General features: G+C 45.4%; 2 protein-coding genes across 3 annotated transcripts in view; both read left to right on the plus strand.

Moving 5' to 3' along the window:
- LOC143942188 (uncharacterized) overlaps nucleotides 1–13,306 on the plus strand; it is a 107,982-nt gene extending 94,676 nt beyond the window's left edge. The window contains exons 17-19 of the mRNA XM_077463443.1: nucleotides 4,510–4,674; nucleotides 6,850–7,014; nucleotides 10,414–13,306. Of these exons, the coding sequence (XP_077319569.1) occupies nucleotides 4,510–4,674; nucleotides 6,850–7,014; nucleotides 10,414–10,504 (421 nt within the window). The 3' untranslated portion in view covers nucleotides 10,505–13,306. The remainder of the gene's footprint in view (nucleotides 1–4,509; nucleotides 4,675–6,849; nucleotides 7,015–10,413) is intronic.
- A 4,923-nt stretch (nucleotides 13,307–18,229) lies between these two features.
- The window catches only part of LOC143942699 (NACHT, LRR and PYD domains-containing protein 3-like), a 73,530-nt gene continuing 72,631 nt past the window's right edge, over nucleotides 18,230–19,128 (plus strand). For both annotated transcript variants that reach the window (XR_013264822.1, XM_077464077.1), the window contains exon 1: nucleotides 18,230–18,382. Coding sequence is in view for 1 of the 2 variants with exons in the window: in XM_077464077.1 (XP_077320203.1) it covers nucleotides 18,364–18,382 (19 nt within the window). In the remaining variant the exon portion in view is untranslated. The remainder of the gene's footprint in view (nucleotides 18,383–19,128) is intronic.

Below are 19,128 nucleotides of genomic sequence, written 5' to 3' on the forward strand. Positions count from 1 at the left end.
TCCGATGTTGACACGATGCTCTCTCCCGCTGAAATGCCGTATGAGCGCTGCCCGGCGACTTATATAGGCACAAGGGGCGGGGTCACTGGGTGATGTCACATGGTGACCCCGTCCCTTATGGCATCACAGCCCCAGGGATGCTGGGACTGTGACATCATAAGGGGTGGGGTAACTTACATTAAGAGAAGGACACAGTCCAATGATAATCTTGATCACAGGGTAATGAGTATATTTGAGGTTTTCTTTGCTTTTACTTTTTAATGCTGTTGACATGTTCATATCTCTGCTAAGATGTAAGTAACTTTAGTGTCCAAGCGATTTTGTTTCTGCTGACATTTAATATCTGTTTTGATATTGTATTTTGTCAAAATAACTTTTCTTAATAAAGTTTTGTAGACAAAATATTCCTGACCATAGGGTTATGGTACCACCTTCAGGAGTAGGACAAAGAATAAGAAAAACAACACAGCACCACCTATGGGCAGCCCTTACCAGTGGCCAAACCCCCTCTTCTATTAGCAGGTCAGTTAGTTATAAAACAGTACAGAAAACAATATTAGAGGGGTGAGAGTTGTGTAATTCAATAGACTCAGTGTCCGAAGTTAGCCCTGCTTGTGTAATCTTATCTCCTTACTGCAGTGTTTTTCTACCCTGAGGCTTTTATTTCCTTCCCTTCCATCACTTCCTGGCCTAGTTCTTAGTTTGATTGCCTATATAAGACAGTTCTCTGAGCTCCCATTCACTTGTTACTTGTGTATCCTGTGGCTGACTACCCATTTACCGACCCCGGCTTTGTTTACAATCTGTGCTTGTTCGCTGCCTGCTCTTACCTCAACTTGTAACTGTAAATGCTACTATTACATTAGTGGGCAGTGTAAATCCCCATTAAATGGATGGCCAGTGTAGAAACTCCTCTTCATATTGGTAATTGGTAAAAAAGAAAAAATCAAAACTTGCATTTGTGTTCAGTTTAGAATCCTCCCTTACATTGGTGGCCCATGTAGAAGCCCCTTTTAAATTGGAGTGTAAATCCTCCCTTAATTTGGTTGCCAGTGTAGAAATCCCCCTTTGTTGGCTGTTGATGTAAAATCCCCCATTACATTGGTTATCAGTGTAAATTTTTCACTACATTGGTTGTCAGTGTAAGTTCCCCCTCACATTGGTGGTCAGTGTGTAAGTGTCACCTTACACTGATGGTCAGTACAAATCTGCTCAATAATGGTTGTCAGTGTAAATTCCCCCTTACATGAAGGTAATTGTATATCCTACACTGGTGTTTGGTGTAAATGCTCCTATTGCATTGGTGTCAGTGTAGAAATCCCTCTTTATATTGGTGGGTGGCATAAAATCCCCCGTTACATGGTGGTCAGTGTAAATTTACCATTACATTGGTGGTCATTGCAAATTCCCCATTATATTGGTGATCAGTGTAGAATCCACCACTATATACTTGCCAAAGATTTCCAGCTTTACATAGTAGGTGAGGTTGAAAAAAGACACAAGTCCATCATTTGCTGGACATGATTCAGGATTTGCCACAATGTACTGTCTCCTAACTTATCCCATCCTCCCACCACTGCCATTGATTTCTCAACCCCCCAGAATTGCCACTGATCACTCCCCTCCCCCACATCCAAGAGTCCTAGCATCCCTAGGAGTTTTCTGTCTATTGATGAGTCCCTTCACCTCCCCAGTTCATGGTGTGCAGGCAGTGAGTAGATAATGTGTTGTAACCTTTAGCAACCAATTAGTGAGTGTTAAGGATGTCCAGTAACCTCTAACAACCAATAAGTGAGCAGTATTGATGTACAGTAATCTCTAGCAACCAATCAACAAACAAAAGCCATGTGCTTTAAACTCTAGCAATTAATCAGTGAGTCATAATAATGTGTGCTGTAATCTCTAGTAGTCAGTCAGTGAGCGGTAATGATACACTCTTACTATTGGCAATAAATCGCAATCGCTGCCTGATCTGATTCCGTGAACTGCTATATTTTCTATGTCTCAGAGCAAGTGGAGAAAGAAATTACATGGGGGGGTCCCCCCAAAAAAATGTTTGCCCAGGCTCCAATTAATATTAAAGACAGCCCTGAACAAACCACACACATTCTTGTAGGTGCTGACTTTTTTTCGGTTGGTGGGATGTAATCCATGAAGTGAGGACCAGTCAGGAGTTCCGGGTTGACAAGGCCAACAGCATGACGTCCAGCTCCAGCCATTGATTGTGTTTGGTGGCCCACAAAGATACGTTCGGCAACTTTCCAAATTAAGTCAGAATAAATCACAGGCTTGTCGCTCTTTTTTCTTAAGCAGAATGTAGGCATTCTTACCTTCCTTTGAACAAAGTCAGTTTTTTAGAAGAATAATCCTCTTCCTTTGTCAAAAGAAGTACCAGTTCATTGAAAGACCTGAAGTAGTGTCACATTGATCCTTCCTTAAGAATCTTGAAATCTACTTTCCAAACTTTTCCATCATTAATTACTGCAGTCTTTAAAATGTGACCCATAGACCAATGGTTGCAGTGGGCATCCCTTTCTTTCAGGGGAACTATGTCTCCCACTTGTAAGTTAGGTTCACTAATTTGCCATTTGCCTTAACCTTGAAGGTTGAAAAGGTACTCTTTCTTCCAGCAACTCCAGCAGAACCAGCAGTGCAGTGATGTGATGTTGACCTGGAATAATATGAGGATTCTGTCCCTCACTGAACAGATTGGACTTTCCCATGTGACCTCCAACCTTAAATTACTTGTTGTGATCAATCATTGATTTTAATTTGTAAAGCAAGCTATCCTTAGAAAGGTTGAGTCCATTTGACACTGTATGCTATCAATCTCCTGTAAGTACAGTTCATATTGAACACATCGACAGATGAACTTTTCTGCTTATGAATTTTCCTCAATGGTTGGAGGCCCTTTACAGATGTGCCATCCATGACACTCATTATGGCCCTCAGTAATGGTTGCAAGTTGAGGAGCAACATGGATAATTCATGTGATAGCGCGTACAACAGAAGACCACTTCAAAAAGCATTTAAAGCGGGGAAAACGCACTCTCGTCTTTGACTTCACTTATTGTTAAGTATAACAGTATTAGCTCTGATTTCCTTATCTGACTCGGAATTAACCAGTTCAAATGTAAAATCTGTGTGAATTGTAGTGGTTTCATCGTTGTTGTTGTACCAACGGGAGCCTGATGTTTTTGTTGTCTTCTCAAATTATGAAACTGCAACATTTGCTAAATGTTGGCCATAACAGTAACTGGTTCTTGTCTGAAGTGAGGAAAACTCATAAAGGTTGTAATTTAGATTAGGCCTGGTAAAAAGGGGAAGGGAAACACCTTCATATCAAGCACTTCAAAGACCACTGTGATCTGATCTTGATCTTAGTCAAAGACCAATGTGATCTGATCTTGCTTACAAGTATGGTACACATCAAAATATGGGAAGTACCAACATTCTTCTACTTCCCTAATATGTGGTGCAGGCTCAGCATGATCTCTCACAAATGCCTTCTGGATAGTCATCAAAGTATTTATTCATCTCAAGTTTTCTGTTTGGGGTGCGCTGTTAAGAAATAAATTGTGTTTCTGAATGCTGACTATTATTTTGTCATTTTTTCCTGATGCACAAAATAGTAATGGTGCTACCTAGTTGTTGGTATTGTCCTGAGAGAACTCCTTACTTAGCATCTGACTGCGTCCAGGCTCGGAGCATCTGTCCCAGAATCACATCTAATCATGCTGTGTGCAGCTATGTGCGATCAGCAGCTGCCGCTATTAGCCTGCTATTAGTTTAAAAGGGGCTGAGAGGCTGACACTTTCATCCCCTGCTGTCTTCTGGGAGACACACAGGTCCCGGAAGACAGCAGGGACCAGTGAGGATGCACAGCACAACTGACGCATGCGCAGTAGGTAACAAGGAATTGAAGCCGCAAAACTTCACTTCCTGATTCTCTCACTGAGGATGGCGGCGGGGCAGCCGAGAGCCGAGCAACTGATCAGCTTCGGCTGCCGACATTGCGGGTGCTCTAGACAGGTAAGTGTCCATTTATTAAAAGTCAGCAGCTGCAATATTTCTGGCTTTTAATATATATTTTTTAGGTGGATATCTGTTTTAATCCAACACTTGTGCAGAGCTTCACAGATGAAAAACATAATATGCCTAGCCAGCAATTACATGTGCTCAGAACAGAAACTAAAGACACACTGAAGGAGGGGGGACTAGAGCATATCCTAGCTATGGAGTGAGAAAGGGCCAACATTATTTGAAGGTAAACCAACAAAAATACATTTGTAAAATTATAAAACAAACCATGCCAGTGGAATTCTATGGTAATTCAATGGTAATCCCATATATGGAGCTATCACCGTCTCTACACATGTATGACAATATTTGGTGCATCTAATGATTCCAATAAAGAGAAATGAGCTCTATTCGTGTAGAGAATAGTTACATTCATTCCTGCAGGAGAAATTAATTTTCTTCTGGTAACATGCTTCTCTTCTTCTACAGATTGGATTATACTCACCTGACAGACCATTCCTGCCCCCACCTGGCATCTGGAATAAGAAATAACCAGACACTGAGGACACTGAACCTCTCATATAACAATCTGGAGGGTCCTCATTTCAGGGATCTGATGGAAGCTCTAACAACAAGCCAGGTTGAGAAATTACAGTGAGTATAACAGGACTGACTGAGACAATAATATTCTGGGGCAGTTAAACATTCTGTTGCCTAAAGCTGGCCATATTCCCTGCTGAACCAGCCAAGATTTGAACCATGTATGAGGAAGCTGATTGTACCGGCATGTTGTATTTTTCATACAATTATTGCCGGTGGCTACAACCACTAGCAATAATCTCCTGGCTGGTGCGGCTTCCCACACCCCCTTTCATTGTGTTGATGGGGGAAAGCTCACCACACACAGTACAGTCTGATTGTATAATCTTATTTATATCTATTTTTAACTATTATGTTGGCTCCAATTGTTGTCATAGTGACTATCTCTTCCTGAGACTTCTATGCCTGACCTTTATATAGCAGAAGAAATCAGTTGAACTCAAACACTTGGTATCCAAGAATGTCTTTGAATGCAGAACATTGAAACAGCACAATAAGATGCAGTAGATTTGATATACTGTAGAAGTGTTGAAGGTGGTGTAGCCAAGTAGTCCCGGGCCTCTATGGTGTCCCCCAGAGATGGGGACAGCAGACATCCTTCTGTGTAGATTGGGTTATGAGGAATGGTGGGTTCAATGCAAGGTAGATTAATGGGTGCCAGACATTTCTTGAATGCAAAGAGATTTATTGTCTCTTAAACGGAACTGTGGGTGAGAGATTTAGGGCAAGGACACCCTTTAGTAGTTGCAATGTTAATTTATCAGACTCTGAGACAGACATGCAGGGAAAGGCATCCAGCAAGACACCACATCTGCATGAGTAGGACCACTGTCTCCTATGGCAACAATCTTAAAACAGTTTCTAACAAAGTTTGTAATGAACTTATTAATGTCTTCTACAATCTCCTATTGTAGATCTTCACTCAACTGAGCTCCCAGTCTTTCACTAGACTTGCTGATCCACTGTTACTGGATCCCCTGAGCTCTTCAAATCTCGTAATTCAGTATCTTCCTCAAGCATCACCTCCGTGTCCCTGCTAGGTCCCTAGCTTGGCACTCACAGATACTCCTCAAACGTCACCCCACTAGCCTGCTTGGTCCCTGGCTTGGCGCACAATATTGCTCTGCAAGCATCACCTCCACTGGCTGAGTCACTGGCTTGACATCTGCTGATGTTTCCCAATTCTTCACTGTCCCCGGTTGGTGAGAATACCGATCTGGTACTTGCTTCAGCTACTAACAGTGGTCACCGGTAACAAGGTGGATGGTCCCTTAGGGGCGACAGCTTCCCCTCTACCTCCGACCACGACAGGTTCTCCAGCCAGCAAAACCATCACCTCTGGTTGGACTGCAAGCTGCAATTCCAACCCTACGCTGATCTCTTGCTTCAGGATAGGCTCTCAGACAGCCTAGCAGCTAGATGTCCCCGGGATAGGCCTCGGGCTCTGTCCTAGCAGCCCAGGGCAGTACAACACACATCCACCCAGACATCCATCCAGATGGCATAGAACCCCGATCACCTGACCTCACCCAAATAAATAGGCTCTCCCAGCAGGCCAAGGGACCTAAGAAAAATCCCTGACCATTGGCTGGGACACCCCATTCATTCCTAATCTGTCCTTACAATGCCCTTGCCTTATCTAATGCCACCAGATACCATCTATTGACAGAAGAGAGAAGTGCAGCAATTCCAGAATTAGAGCAAAATCAATTGACCTCCTATCAATTGGCCAAGGCAACTACCAGTATCACTTGGAAAATATATTTACTAGCGACCCTGTCTAAACATCATGGTACTCCAGGGGTTAAAAGGAATATTAGCTTTTCTTAGTCTCTTTGTGTGTCTTGAGAGGGAGGATACAATAACTCAGACATGAGGAAGGGGAAATTACATGCAGATACGGGAAAGGAAATATTGAAATTACAAGTCATACCAGCAATGATCACAAGGGGGCAACATAATTTAAAAAATTAACCCCTTCCCACCGACTGTATGCCTATATGCAGCCTCATGGAAGTGGGTCTTTTTTTGTTGGGCCAAATACATATGCATACCTCTCTTTGAGCTGGAAGCACACTGCATGGAGACTGGGCTGTCACCAAGAGCCACGGGTCTCATACTAACGATCGGCACCTGGGACTCCTGGTTTGGGGTCACCTGATCACTGTGATAGCCTTTATGGAGGAGAAATTTGTTTTCTTCTGGTAACATTCTTCTCTTTTTCTATAGATTGTATAATAATGACCTGACAGGCAGTTCCTGCCCCCACCTGGCATCTGGAATAAGAAATACCCAGACACTGAGGAAACTGAGCCTGTCTGAGAGGATTCTGGAGGGTCCTCATTTCGGGGATCTGATGGAAGCTTTGATAACAAGCGGGATAAAGAAATTATGGTGCGTATAAGAGGAATGACTGAGACAATAATGTTCAATAATGTATTTTTTTCTCAGAGAAAGGGTGCAGGAATTCATCCCCCTCGACTAGGTCATGTCAGTCCCTGTCCCCTACCAACTCCCTAGAACTGCCCCCCTAGGACCACCCCTTGTCTTCACCCCATATATCCAGTAACAGACAGTCACCAATATCCAGCAAGAGACAGTCTACACATATATCCAGCAAGAGACAGTCCACATATAACCATCAAGAGACAGTCCACATATATCCAGCAAAAGACAGTCCACATATATACAGCAAGAGACAGTCCACATATCCAGCAAGAGACAGACCACATATAACCAGCAAGAGGCAGTCACATATATCCAACAAGAGACAGTCCCATATATCCAGCAACAGGCTGCCCCATATATCCAGCAACAGGCTGCCCCATATATACAGCAACAGGCAGATCCATATATCAAGTAACAGACAGTCTACACATATATCCAGCAAGAGACAGTCCACATATAACCAGCAAGAGACAGTCCACATCTATCCAGCGACAGGCTGCCCCATATATCCAGCAACAGGCAGCTTCATATATCCAGCAACAGGCTGCCCCATATATCCAGCAACAGGCAGCTCCATATATCCAGCAACAGGCAGTCACCAATATCCAGCAGGAGAAAGACCCATATATCCAGCAGCAGACAGCCCCATATATACACCAACAGGCAGTGCCATATATCCAGCAACAGACAGTAACCAATATCCAACAACAGAAAGCCCCATATATCCATCAACAGGCAGCCCCATATATCCATCAACAGGCAGCCCCATATATCCAGCAAGAGACAGCCCTGTATATTCAGCAACAGACAGCCCCATCTATCCATCAGCAGGTAGCCCCATATATATATATATATATATATATATATATATATATATATATATATGTATATATATATACAAATATAGAGGCGCAGGCACTTCTTTTAGCGCAGAAAAGTGCAATTTTGGCCCAATAGACTTTAATAGGAGTGCACTAAAAATGCATGTCCATGCATTTTTCGAGCATTTTTAGTAGGGTATTGTGTCCTACAAAACATTTTTTATAAAGCATATGAAGCATGAGACCGCATCAAAAATGCACTTGGAAACTTGCTGCAAAAAATGCATCAAAAACACATCAAGAAGCAAATAAGCAAGTGTGAATCTAGCATTAAAGTGGCTGTAAACATCATACATGAAATATGAGCAAAGCATACCCCATATAGTGTGTACTGTCAAGTGCAAGTGTAATTTCTGTCTGCTGCCTCTTTCCTCTGCTATCTGCATGAGTCACTTCTGACAAGTTTTCCTGACACCAAGAGAAAAATGGTGACAGGGGAGGGACCTCCAGCTGATTGACCGTCTCAGATCTGTTCCTGTGTGCTGCGTGGAGGGAGGTGTGTTTCTTCCCTCCAATCAGCTCTCAGAGCTCTCCTCACTGATGTAACTTCAGGCCCCTCCTTTTCAGAGCTGAGAGATCTTGTGTGGATTCTGCACTTTAATAGGATGTAGAGTAAAGATGTAGGTAAAGGGGTCCAACACACGAAGAAAGAGTTATTTAATCTCTGTGTATCACCAGTCACTTCACTAGGTATACGGAAGGGTTTACACCCACTTTAAGTGAGTTTTACAAGAAATAGATAGCAGAAGTTTACAATGAGGAAGAAGGAAATCACAAGAGCGGAGGATACAGAATAAGCAAGTGCAATATAAACAGTGACCAATAGGTGGCAGCATAACAGTGGACCATTAGATTAATGAGCATTCACTGAAGGTATTTAGGGGTGCTTATTACACATATCACTTAAAAGTCTCTTTGAAATGTTTATTGGCCAAAAGCATCAAATACAGCCAATACAGCCGACTTGCAATGTCTCTTCTGCAATAAAATAAACCTACCTGCCTGCTTGTCTTCTTAAACCCCCCTCCTGCCCAGAACAATTTTCAGCTTTCAGGGCTGACACACTTTGAATGACAATTGCGCGGTCATACAACGCTGTACAAATGAAATTTTTATCATTTTTTTCCCACAACTAGAGCTTTCTTTTGGTGGTATTTGATCACAGCTGGGGTTTTTATTTTTTGCTGAACAAAACAAAACGAATGGAAAATTGTGAAAAAAATAAATCATGTTTCATAGTTTGTTATAAAATTTTGCAAACAGGTAATTTTTCTCCTTCATTGATATTCACTGATGAGGCGGCACTGGTGGGCACTGATAGTCTGCACTGGTGGGCATTGATAGGCTGCACTGATGGGCACTGATAGGCACAGTTAAGGCGGCACTGATGGGGACAGATAAGGCAGTACTGATGGGCACAGGTACAGTTAAGGTGGCACTGATAGGCACAGATAGGGCGGCACTGATGGAGACAGATAAGGCGGGACTGATGGGCACAGCTAGGCACAGTTAAGGCGGCACTGATAGGCTCAGATAAGGCGGCACTGATGGGAACAGATAAGGCAGTACTGATGGGCACAGATAAGGCAGCACTGATGGTCACTGATAAGATGGCACTGCTGGGCCCGATGGGTGGCACAGATGGGTGGCACTGATGGGCACTGATAGGTACAACTGATAGATGTCACTGATGGGCACTGGTAGGTGACACTGATGGGCACTGATAGGTGGCACTGATGGGCAGCACTGTTGTTGAGGCACTGATTGTGGGCACTGATAGGTGGCACTCTGGGCACTGATAGGTGACACTGTGGGCACTGATGGGTGGCGCTGGTGGGCACTGGTAGGCGGCACTGTTGCCTACTGCTTGGTGGCACTTGCAGGGGATACAGGTGGGCAACTCGCAGTGATCGGGACTGATGTCCCTCTCACGGTCGTCAGCGCAAGGAGAAAAAATAGCCGATTACCGTCTCTGTTGACATCACATGATCAGCTGTCATTGGCTGATCATGTGACCACTCCGATCTGTGATCCAGCGAGTCTCCTAGACTCACTGATCACAAAGTGCGCCACGCGTGCCTTGCAGGGGGTGCGCAGGCCTGCTCAGGCATGGGAGGACGTCAATGGACTCCTGGCAAAGCAGGTCCGCGCTGTAGCCGTAATTCGTAGCAGTTAATATATACAGTACAGTACACCGGGCTAGCGCAGCTCAGTTTACATTCCAGCACAGATGTTGTGTGTCGGGATGACTGATCTCCTGCGCATGCATGCCAATGAAGGTGGCCAGCAGCCAACCCTTTATTATCTGGAGCACAGTAATTAGGTCTGTGAATAATAATATTCCAAATAACAACAATAATCATCGTATGTGCTTGTACGCGTTTGTCATTATTGAACCTCAGGGAATGAAGCAAGTGAGATTGATCTGCTGAGATCAGATGACCATTTCTCTCCTCTCTTCTAGGATTGGGAACAATGACTTGTCAGATGAAACTAAAAGAGAACTGAAAAATCTGGAATCCCTCCGGCCAGGACTGGAGGTTCTCATACAATGACTCCGGAGGAAGAATCTCTACTATATCTGTAATTGGAGCCGGGACATTGTTCTGATTGATAAGGAAAATAAAATGTAGAAATTAGAAATCTGACCCAAAAGGAGAATGAATAATCACAGATGAACTCCTACACCCAGGACAGGATGGGGAGAGTTTTTAATATTTGTTTAGTCTTCAATACTTTCGAGCATGGAGGGGTGAGAGGCACATGTCAGTCAAACATGTACATTTTCCCCCTAAAGTGCCCCGAAGAAAAGGTGGCACAGAATAAAGGATAATATCGCAATGCCGCGTACACACAACCGGTTTTCCCGTCGGAATAAACTCTGAAGGTTTTTCCCGACGGCGTTCCGATTGAGTACCGAAGAAACTGTGTTGCCTACACACGATCGCACCAAAGTCCAACCGTCTAGAACGCGGTGTCATACACTTACGACGGGACTAGAAAAAGGAAGTTCAATAGCCAGTAGCCAATAGCTGCCGTCTCGTACTTGCTTCAGAGCATGCATCATTTTTGTTTTCCCAATAGGAATTGGTTCCGTCGGAAATATTTTAAAATGTGTTCTATTTCTGGGTCAGTCAGAATTTTCGGGGAAAAAAAGTCAGATTAACAGGGGCGTTGCTAGGTCTACAAAAGATCTGGGGCTAGAGCCCATAGCAGCGTAGTAAAGAAAGTCATACGCTTAGGCAGGCATACACATGATTATACAGTAATATACGTGTGTGTGTGTGTGTGTGTGTGTGTGTATATATAACCCCAGAGAGCCCCCCACTTACATCAGGGTCCCCAAAGTGCCCCCCTTATATTAGGGTCCCCAGAGAGCCCCCCTTACATCAGGGTCCCCAGAGAGCCTCCTCCTTACATTGGAGTCCCCAGAGAGCCCCCCTTACATCAGACTCCCCAGAGAGCCTCCCTTACATCAGGGTCCCCAGAGAGCCTCCCCCTTACATCAGAGTCCCCAGAGAGCCCCCCCTTACATCAGGGTCCCCAGAGAGCCTCCCTTACATTAGGGTCCTTCTAGAGCCTCCCCTTTAAATCAGGGTCCCCAGAGAGCTCCCCATTAAAAGAGGGTCCCCAGAGAGCCTCTCCCTTAAAATCAGGGTCCCCAGAGAGCCCCCACTTACATCAGGGTCCCCAGAGAGCCCCCACTTACATCAGGGTCCCCAGAGAGCCCCCACTTACATCAGGGTTCCCAGAGAGCCTCCCTTGCATCAGGGTCCTCAGAGAGCCACCCTTGTATTAGGGTCCTCAGAGAGTCTCCCCCTTACATCAGGGTCCTCAGAGAGCCTCCCCCTTACATCAGAGTCCCCAGAGAGCCCCCCCTTGCATCAGGGTCCCCAGAGAGCCCCCCTTACATCAGGGTCCCCAGAGAGCCTCCCTTACATTAGGGTCCTCCTAGAGCCTCCCCTTTAAATCAGGGTCCCCAGAGAGCTCCCCCTTAAATGAGGGTCCCCAGAGAGCCTCTCCCTTAAAATCAGGGTCCCTAGAGAGCCCCCACTTGCATCAGGGTCCCCAGAGAGCCTCCCTTGCATCAGGGTCCCCAGAGAGCCTCCTCCTTACATTGGAGTCCCCAGAGAGCCCCCCCTTACATCAGACTCCCCAGAGAGCCTCCCTTACATCAGGGTCCCCAGAGAGCCTCCCCCTTACATCAGAGTCCCCAGAGAGCCCCCCCTTACATCAGGGTCCCCAGAGAGCCTCCCTTACATTAGGGTCCTTCTAGAGCCTCCCCTTTAAATCAGGGTCCCCAGAGAGCTCCCCCTTAAAAGAGGGTCCCCAGAGAGCCTCTCCCTTAAAATCAGGGTCCCCAGAGAGCCCCCACTTACATCAGGGTCCCCAGAGAGCCCCCACTTACATCAGGGTCCCCAGAGAGCCCCCACTTACATCAGGGTTCCCAGAGAGCCTCCCTTGCATCAGGGTCCTCAGAGAGCCTCCCTTGCATCAGGGTCCTCAGAGAGCCTCCCCCTTACATCAGGGTCCTCAGAGAGCCTCCCCCTTACATCAGAGTCCCCAGAGAGCCCCCCCCTTGCATCAGGGTCCCCAGAGAGCCCCCCCTTGCATCAGGGTCCCCAGAGAGCCCCCCCTTACATCAGGGTCCCCAGAGAGCCTCCCTTACATTAGGGTCCTCCTAGAGCCTCCCCTTTAAATCAGGGTCCCCAGAGAGCTCCCCTTAAATCAGGGTCCCCAGAGAGCCTCTCCCTTAAAATCAGGGTCCCCAGAGAGCCTCCACTTACATCAGGGTCCCCAGGGAGCCTTCCTTGCATCTGGGTCCTCAGAGAGCCTCCCTTGCATCAGGGTCCTCAGGGAGCCTCCCCCTTACATCAGGGTCCTCAGAGAGCCTCCCCTACATTAGGGTCCCCAGAGAGCCTCCCCCTTAAATCAGGGTCCCCAGAGAGCCTCCCCCTTAAAATTGGGGTCCCCAGAGAGCCCCCCCACTTACATCAGGGTCCCCAGAGAACCTCCCTTCCCCTTGGGGACCCCTGCAGAGACTCTGGGCTATGGGTCCCAGATTCGGGGCTATAGCCCCAAAAGCCACCCCCTAGCGATGGCACTGCCGATGAGGCATACACATGATCGGAATATACGATGAAAAGATTCCATCTGACTTTTTCTGCCGGAAAGTCTGACGTGTGTACGTGGAATTAGGGAAATAAACACCATAACAATGCAAGGGGTGGCTCTGGAGGTACATTGCATCACATGTATTGCCACTACCAGAAGTTTCTGGTTTTGAAACCAATGTTGGAGACGAGAGAGCAAGCATTCATATCAAATAGTACTGAGAATATATATCAAAATTTTAATTGTTGTTGACTGTTATTATTGTTTCCAACATTACAAAGAGCAACTGCTGATTTTGAATCCTTGGTCAGAAAACTTAGAGGTACAAAGGACAGGGAAAAGAGAGCACCATCAATTTGCTAAGAGTCTAATCCCTCAATGGGAAAAGGTGATTATAAAGGGTATTTCTTTTTTGTCATGTTATACTTACCTGCTCTGTGTAATGGTTTTACACAGAGCAGCCCCAATCCTCCTCTTCTCAGGTCCCCCACTGGAGCTTCAGGCCCCTTCATCCTGCCCAGTGCCCCCACAGCAAGTTAGTTGCAGCGGGGTACCCAAGCAGGCTCGCTCCTGAGCCACTGCTCTGTGGGTCCAGTCACACACAATGCGTGGCTTGGCCCCATCCCCGCTCCCTTCTTATTGGCTCGCTAGTGGGGATTGACAGCCATTGGGGAGGGAGAGAGCTGGGAAAGCCGAGGCTCTTGTGCACATTGCTGGATCGAGAAGGGACATAGGATGCATGAAGGTAAAAATATGTTGTGCCTTTACAACCACTTTAAGGTAAAAACCAGGTGAGTCCGCACCAGATGGCGAGTGGGGAGGGAACATCCAGCCGATGTGGACGCTGAAATCTGAAACTCCACTCTGCTGAAGACCGCTCCGACATCTAACATTTCTTATAACTGTGGGGCGTGGCCACCTGGTGACATCATCCAGAGACAACGCCCCTTTGTGATGTCACTGACCCATCATGCTCTGCGCGGTGACGTTACAAGAAGTGGGGTCTCCGGGTGACATCACCAGATGGCCACTCCCCATAGTGTATAAAACAAAAAGGCAGACATCAGATCAGAGGAACGGCGGGAGCCAGCGTCGGAGGAAGATATTCTTTTTTTATTATCAGCGAGTCAGCTGCAGCAGAGGAAGAAGACCGGTGGAAGAAGTGAAGGAAGAAGACAGGTGGAGGAAAAAAAAAAAACCTAAAGGACTTGTCAAAAACTCTATTGTTTTTTTGTCACACTACACTGCTTTTTTTTTTTCTGTGAATGGGTAGGAGTACAATGTACCCCATACTTATTCACATACCCCCGCCCCAGGGTTGGACTGATAACTCATGGGGCCCCCGGGCAATAGGAGATTATGGGGCCCCCAGGCAATCAGATATTATGGGGCCACACAGTATACACACACACAGTATACACATACATATACACACAGTATACACAGACATGTTTCTATTGGCTGATAAGGTACTGGAGAGGTGGGGCAGCTATAATCTCTGGATTTTTAGACCAAAAGGATGTCGGTAAGGGACATTGCAGGGACAGATGTAAAAAAAAAACACAGATTTTTACATACTTTCCCTGGTTTTACTGAGGCTGGCAACCCTGATGGGGCCCCTAGTGGTCCAGTGCCCTCGGGCACTGGTCAGTCTGCCCCTGCCCCGCCCACAGACCCCCACAAACTTAGCCCAGGGTTGTGGAGAAGAGACCTTTGACCACCTTCCACCACGTTGAGGGCATATGGCCTGGTATGGTTCAGGAGGGGGGATGCTCACTCACCTCCCCCCTCCTGGCCTGCCAATCTACATGCTCAGATAAGGGTCTGGTATGGGATGGGGGGGCCCTATGCCGTTTTTTTTTTTATTTTGGTTTGGGGTTTCCCTTCAAAATCTATACCAGACTGAAGGGTATATAGCAACTGGCTATATACAGTGAATTTAGAGCAAAAAAAAGGAACACAAAACGCATCAAAAAACCCATCACTTGCGGTTTTGGTGCAACTCCATTGAAGCCTATAACATGAAAAAGGCAATCTGCTGCTGGAAAAAAATTATCCAACCCTTTTCAAAAGTGCATCGGCTGAAAAACACATAGGTGTGAACGTGTACCATAGGAAGCCATATTAAAGTGGTTGTAAACCCTAAAGCCCCGTACACACGAGCAGACTTTTCAACATCCAAAGTCCGACGGACTGATTCCGTCAGACTATTCGATCGTGTGTGGGCTGCAACGGACTTTTGATTCACCAAAGTCTGACGGACTTTAGAATATGGAACATGCTTCAAATTTTCCCGACGGAACTCCGCCGGACCCGGTCCCTTCGAAAAATTCGCTCGTGTGTATGCTATTCCAACGGACTAAAACCGACGCTAGGGCAGCTATTGGCTACTGGCTATGAACTTCCCTATTCGAGTCCAGTCGTACGTCATCACGTTCGAATCCGTCGGAGTTTAGTGTGATTGTGTGTGGCCAAGTCCGCTCAGTCGAAAAGTCCGTCAGAACTCTGTCGAAACTCCGGCAGAACTCCGGCAGAACTCCTTCGGAAGTCTGTCGGACATAAGTCCTCTCGTGTGTACGGGGCTTTACAGACCACTTTTACCTACAGGTAAGCCTTATGCCCTGTACACACGGTCTGAAATTCTGTCGAAAAAGGTCCAATTGGATTATATTGTTGGAAAATCCAATCGTGTGTGGGATCTATTGGACTTTTTCCATCAGAAATTCCGATGGTAAAAAATTTGAGAAAAAATCAGATCAGACTTTTTCCGATCGTTTGTAGAGCATTTCGACGGACAAAGGGCCACGCACGCTCAGATCAAATTACGAGACCTAAGCTATTGGCTACTGGCCTCTACGTAGTCTCCTCGTACTCAACGAACGTCACCACGTTCCGAACGATCGGATTTTCCGACAACTTTGTCCGACCGCATGTATGCAACACCAGTTTCAGACAAAATCAGTTGGAAAAAATCAGACGGATTTTGTGGTCGGAATTTCCGAACGTGTGTGCAAGGGCATTAATCTAGCAAGAAGGAAATATCTCCTAAACCTACATGGTTTAGGAGATATTGGCCCTGGATGTCTCATTAACCACTTAAGCCCTGGACCAATTTGCAGCCAAAGGACCAGGCCCCTTTTTGCGATTCGGCACTGCGTCGCTTTAACTGACAATTGCGCGGTCGTGCGACGTGACTCCCAGACAAAATGGGCGTCCTTTTTTTTCCCACAAATAGAGCTTACTTTTGGCGGTATTTGATCACCTATGCGTTTTTATTTTTTGCACTATAAACAAAAATAGAGCGACAATTTTGAAAAAAATTCAATATTTTTTACTTTTTGCTATAATAAATATCCCCCAAAAATATATAAAAAAAAAGTTTTCCTCAGTTTAGGCCGATACATATTCTTCTACATATTTTTGGTAAAAAAAAATCACAATTAGCGATTATTGATTGGTTTGCACAAAAGTTATAGCGTTTACAAAATAGGGGATATATTTATAGCATTTTTATTAATATTTTTTTTTACTAGTAATGGCGGCGATCAGCGATTTTTATTGTGACTGCAACATTATGGAGGACACATCGGACATTTTTGACACATTTTTGACACATTTTTGGGACCATTGTCATTTACACAGCAATCAGTGCTATTTAAATGCACTGATTCCTGTGTAAATGACACTGGCAGTGAAGGAGTTAACCACTAGGGGGCAGTGTAGGGGTTATGTGTGACGTTATATGTTTTTTTTATTGTAGGGGGCATGGCCTGGCATGTGACGTCACTGATCGTCTTTCCCTATAAAAGGAAAGAAACAGATGATCGGTGACAGCCACAGTAGGAAGCACAGAGAGAGGTTTGTTTACAAAGACCTCTCCTCGTTCTTCAGCTCTGTGACTCGATCGCGGGACACCAGCGGCGATTGGATCCGCTGGTCCCGCGGCCATGGTCATGGAGCTCAGGACTGGGTTGGAAGCGCGCCGGCGCGCTCCCGACCCACGGCTGGGCACCTAAAGAGCCACGTACAGGTACGTGATTGTGCCCAGCCGTGCCATTCTGCCGACGTATATCGGCATGAGGCGGTCCTTAAGCAGTTAAAGAGAACCTATCAACAAATAATCATCACGCATGATAAAATGATATAAATAAAAAGTTAAGCAAAAAAATTTTTTTATTTATTTTCTGCAAAATAATAAAGTTACACCAAGCATATAAACTCATGACCTATAGGGGGCTCTTGAAGTGTTGCCTATGGAAAATACAGGATAGTGAAGTTTGTCGCCATTTCATCGGTGCACGCAAATTTAGGGTTTGACGCGTTGGATATCTATTTACTCGGTGCAACCTCGTCTTTTACATTTTACAAAAAATGTGGGGGTAATTTGTTGCATTTGTTTCCCTTCAGCCCTGGTTCACATTGATGCGATTTGGCACGCGCTTTGACATCTCAAAGCGCGTGCCAAATCGGCGGCAATTCTCAACAATGGCAGCACCCAAAATCGGTGCGACGCCGCATTTGCTGCTCCGCACCGAATTTCCAAAAGCAGGTCCTGTACTACTTGTGGCGATTTCAGTGTGCAATTTCCATTGACATCTGTGAGGATACCCGCATAGATGTCTCTGAAATCCCCCCCCCCCCCGGAAGTCAGGACTGAAACTGTGTGAGTTTAGCACCATAAACCAGGGCTTAAATTTATTTTAGTGTGTTTTTTACTGAAATTGTGCATTTCCTAGACCTTTGCAGTAATATTGTGTGACATAAAAAATTGGAACTACCACTAATTTATTCTCTAGTGCAGGGATATGCAAATTAGCGGACCTCCAGCTGTTGCAGAACTACAAGTCCCATGAGGAATAGCAAGACTCTGACAGCCACAAGCATGACTCCCAAAGGTAGAGGCATGATGGGACTTGTAGTTTTGCAACAGCTGGAGGTCCGCTAATTGCATATCCCTGCCCTAGGGTGTTTGCGCTCAGAAAATATATAATGTTTGGGGGGGGGGGGGGGGGGGTTATGTAATCTTCAGGCAGAAAATAAATGCGTAAACATTCCTGAAAAAAAAAAAAAAAAAAGCTCTGGCAGCAAAATGGTTAAGTTGAAAAAAAAATGTGAAGGGCAGATGTCTCCTGCGGAGCGGAGCTTCAGTCTGCAGCTAGATGGGGGAGGGGAAATGCAGATGGGGCAGGAAGCGCGAAAAAAAAAATGTCGTGAAGGTCACATGTTTCCAGTCGAACCTGAAGTTCCAGTCTGCAGCCAAACCCTTTGTGGTCGTCTTGGATGGGAAACCATTTGAAACATGAAATGTTCACGTGGAGGTAAAGACAATGGACTTCGCTACGGTTGTAGTATTTTCTGTTTTGCTTTCACTATGCTTTTTAGATTTAAAATTTTAAACTCTATAGATAAACGATTTCTGAATTAAACTGAGAATATATATATATATATATATATATATATATATATATATATATATATATATATATATATATATATATAAATAAATCTGGTATTTGCCCCCTCATTCCTTTAAACCTGAACACATATGAATTACACGGGTTCTGTGGCTGATTAAGGTGGTAATTAAATTCACTTGTTGCCCTTATCTGCATTCAATTATTATTATTATTATTATTATTATTATTCAGGTTTTATATAGCACCAACAGTTTGCGCAGCGCTTTACAACATGAGGGCAGACATTACAGTTACATTACAATTTGGTACAAGAGGAATCAGAGGGCCCTGCTTCTTAGAGCTTACAATCTAAAAAGGAAGGGGCAGTTAGCATCACATCCTGTGTAATTCATATGTGTTCGGGTTTAACCACTTGGGATCCGCGCTATTGCAAAATGACGGCAACAGCGCGGACCCACATTTCCGGGACTACGTCTATTGACGTCGTCCCGGATACGAGCGGCCTGCGCGCCCCCTGAGGGGCGTGCGCGGCGCGCTCTGTGATCGGCGAGTCCGTGAGACTCGCCTGATCACCGATCCGTGTAAGGGGTCGATCCCGACCCCTTATCACGTGATCAGCTGTCAGCCAATGACAGCTGATCATGTGA

This window comes from Lithobates pipiens, unplaced genomic scaffold (genome assembly GCF_037356315.1).
Source record: "Lithobates pipiens isolate NorthernLeopardFrog02 unplaced genomic scaffold, aLitPip1_a1.2 Scaffold_30, whole genome shotgun sequence".
Taxonomy (NCBI): domain Eukaryota; kingdom Metazoa; phylum Chordata; class Amphibia; order Anura; family Ranidae; genus Lithobates; species Lithobates pipiens.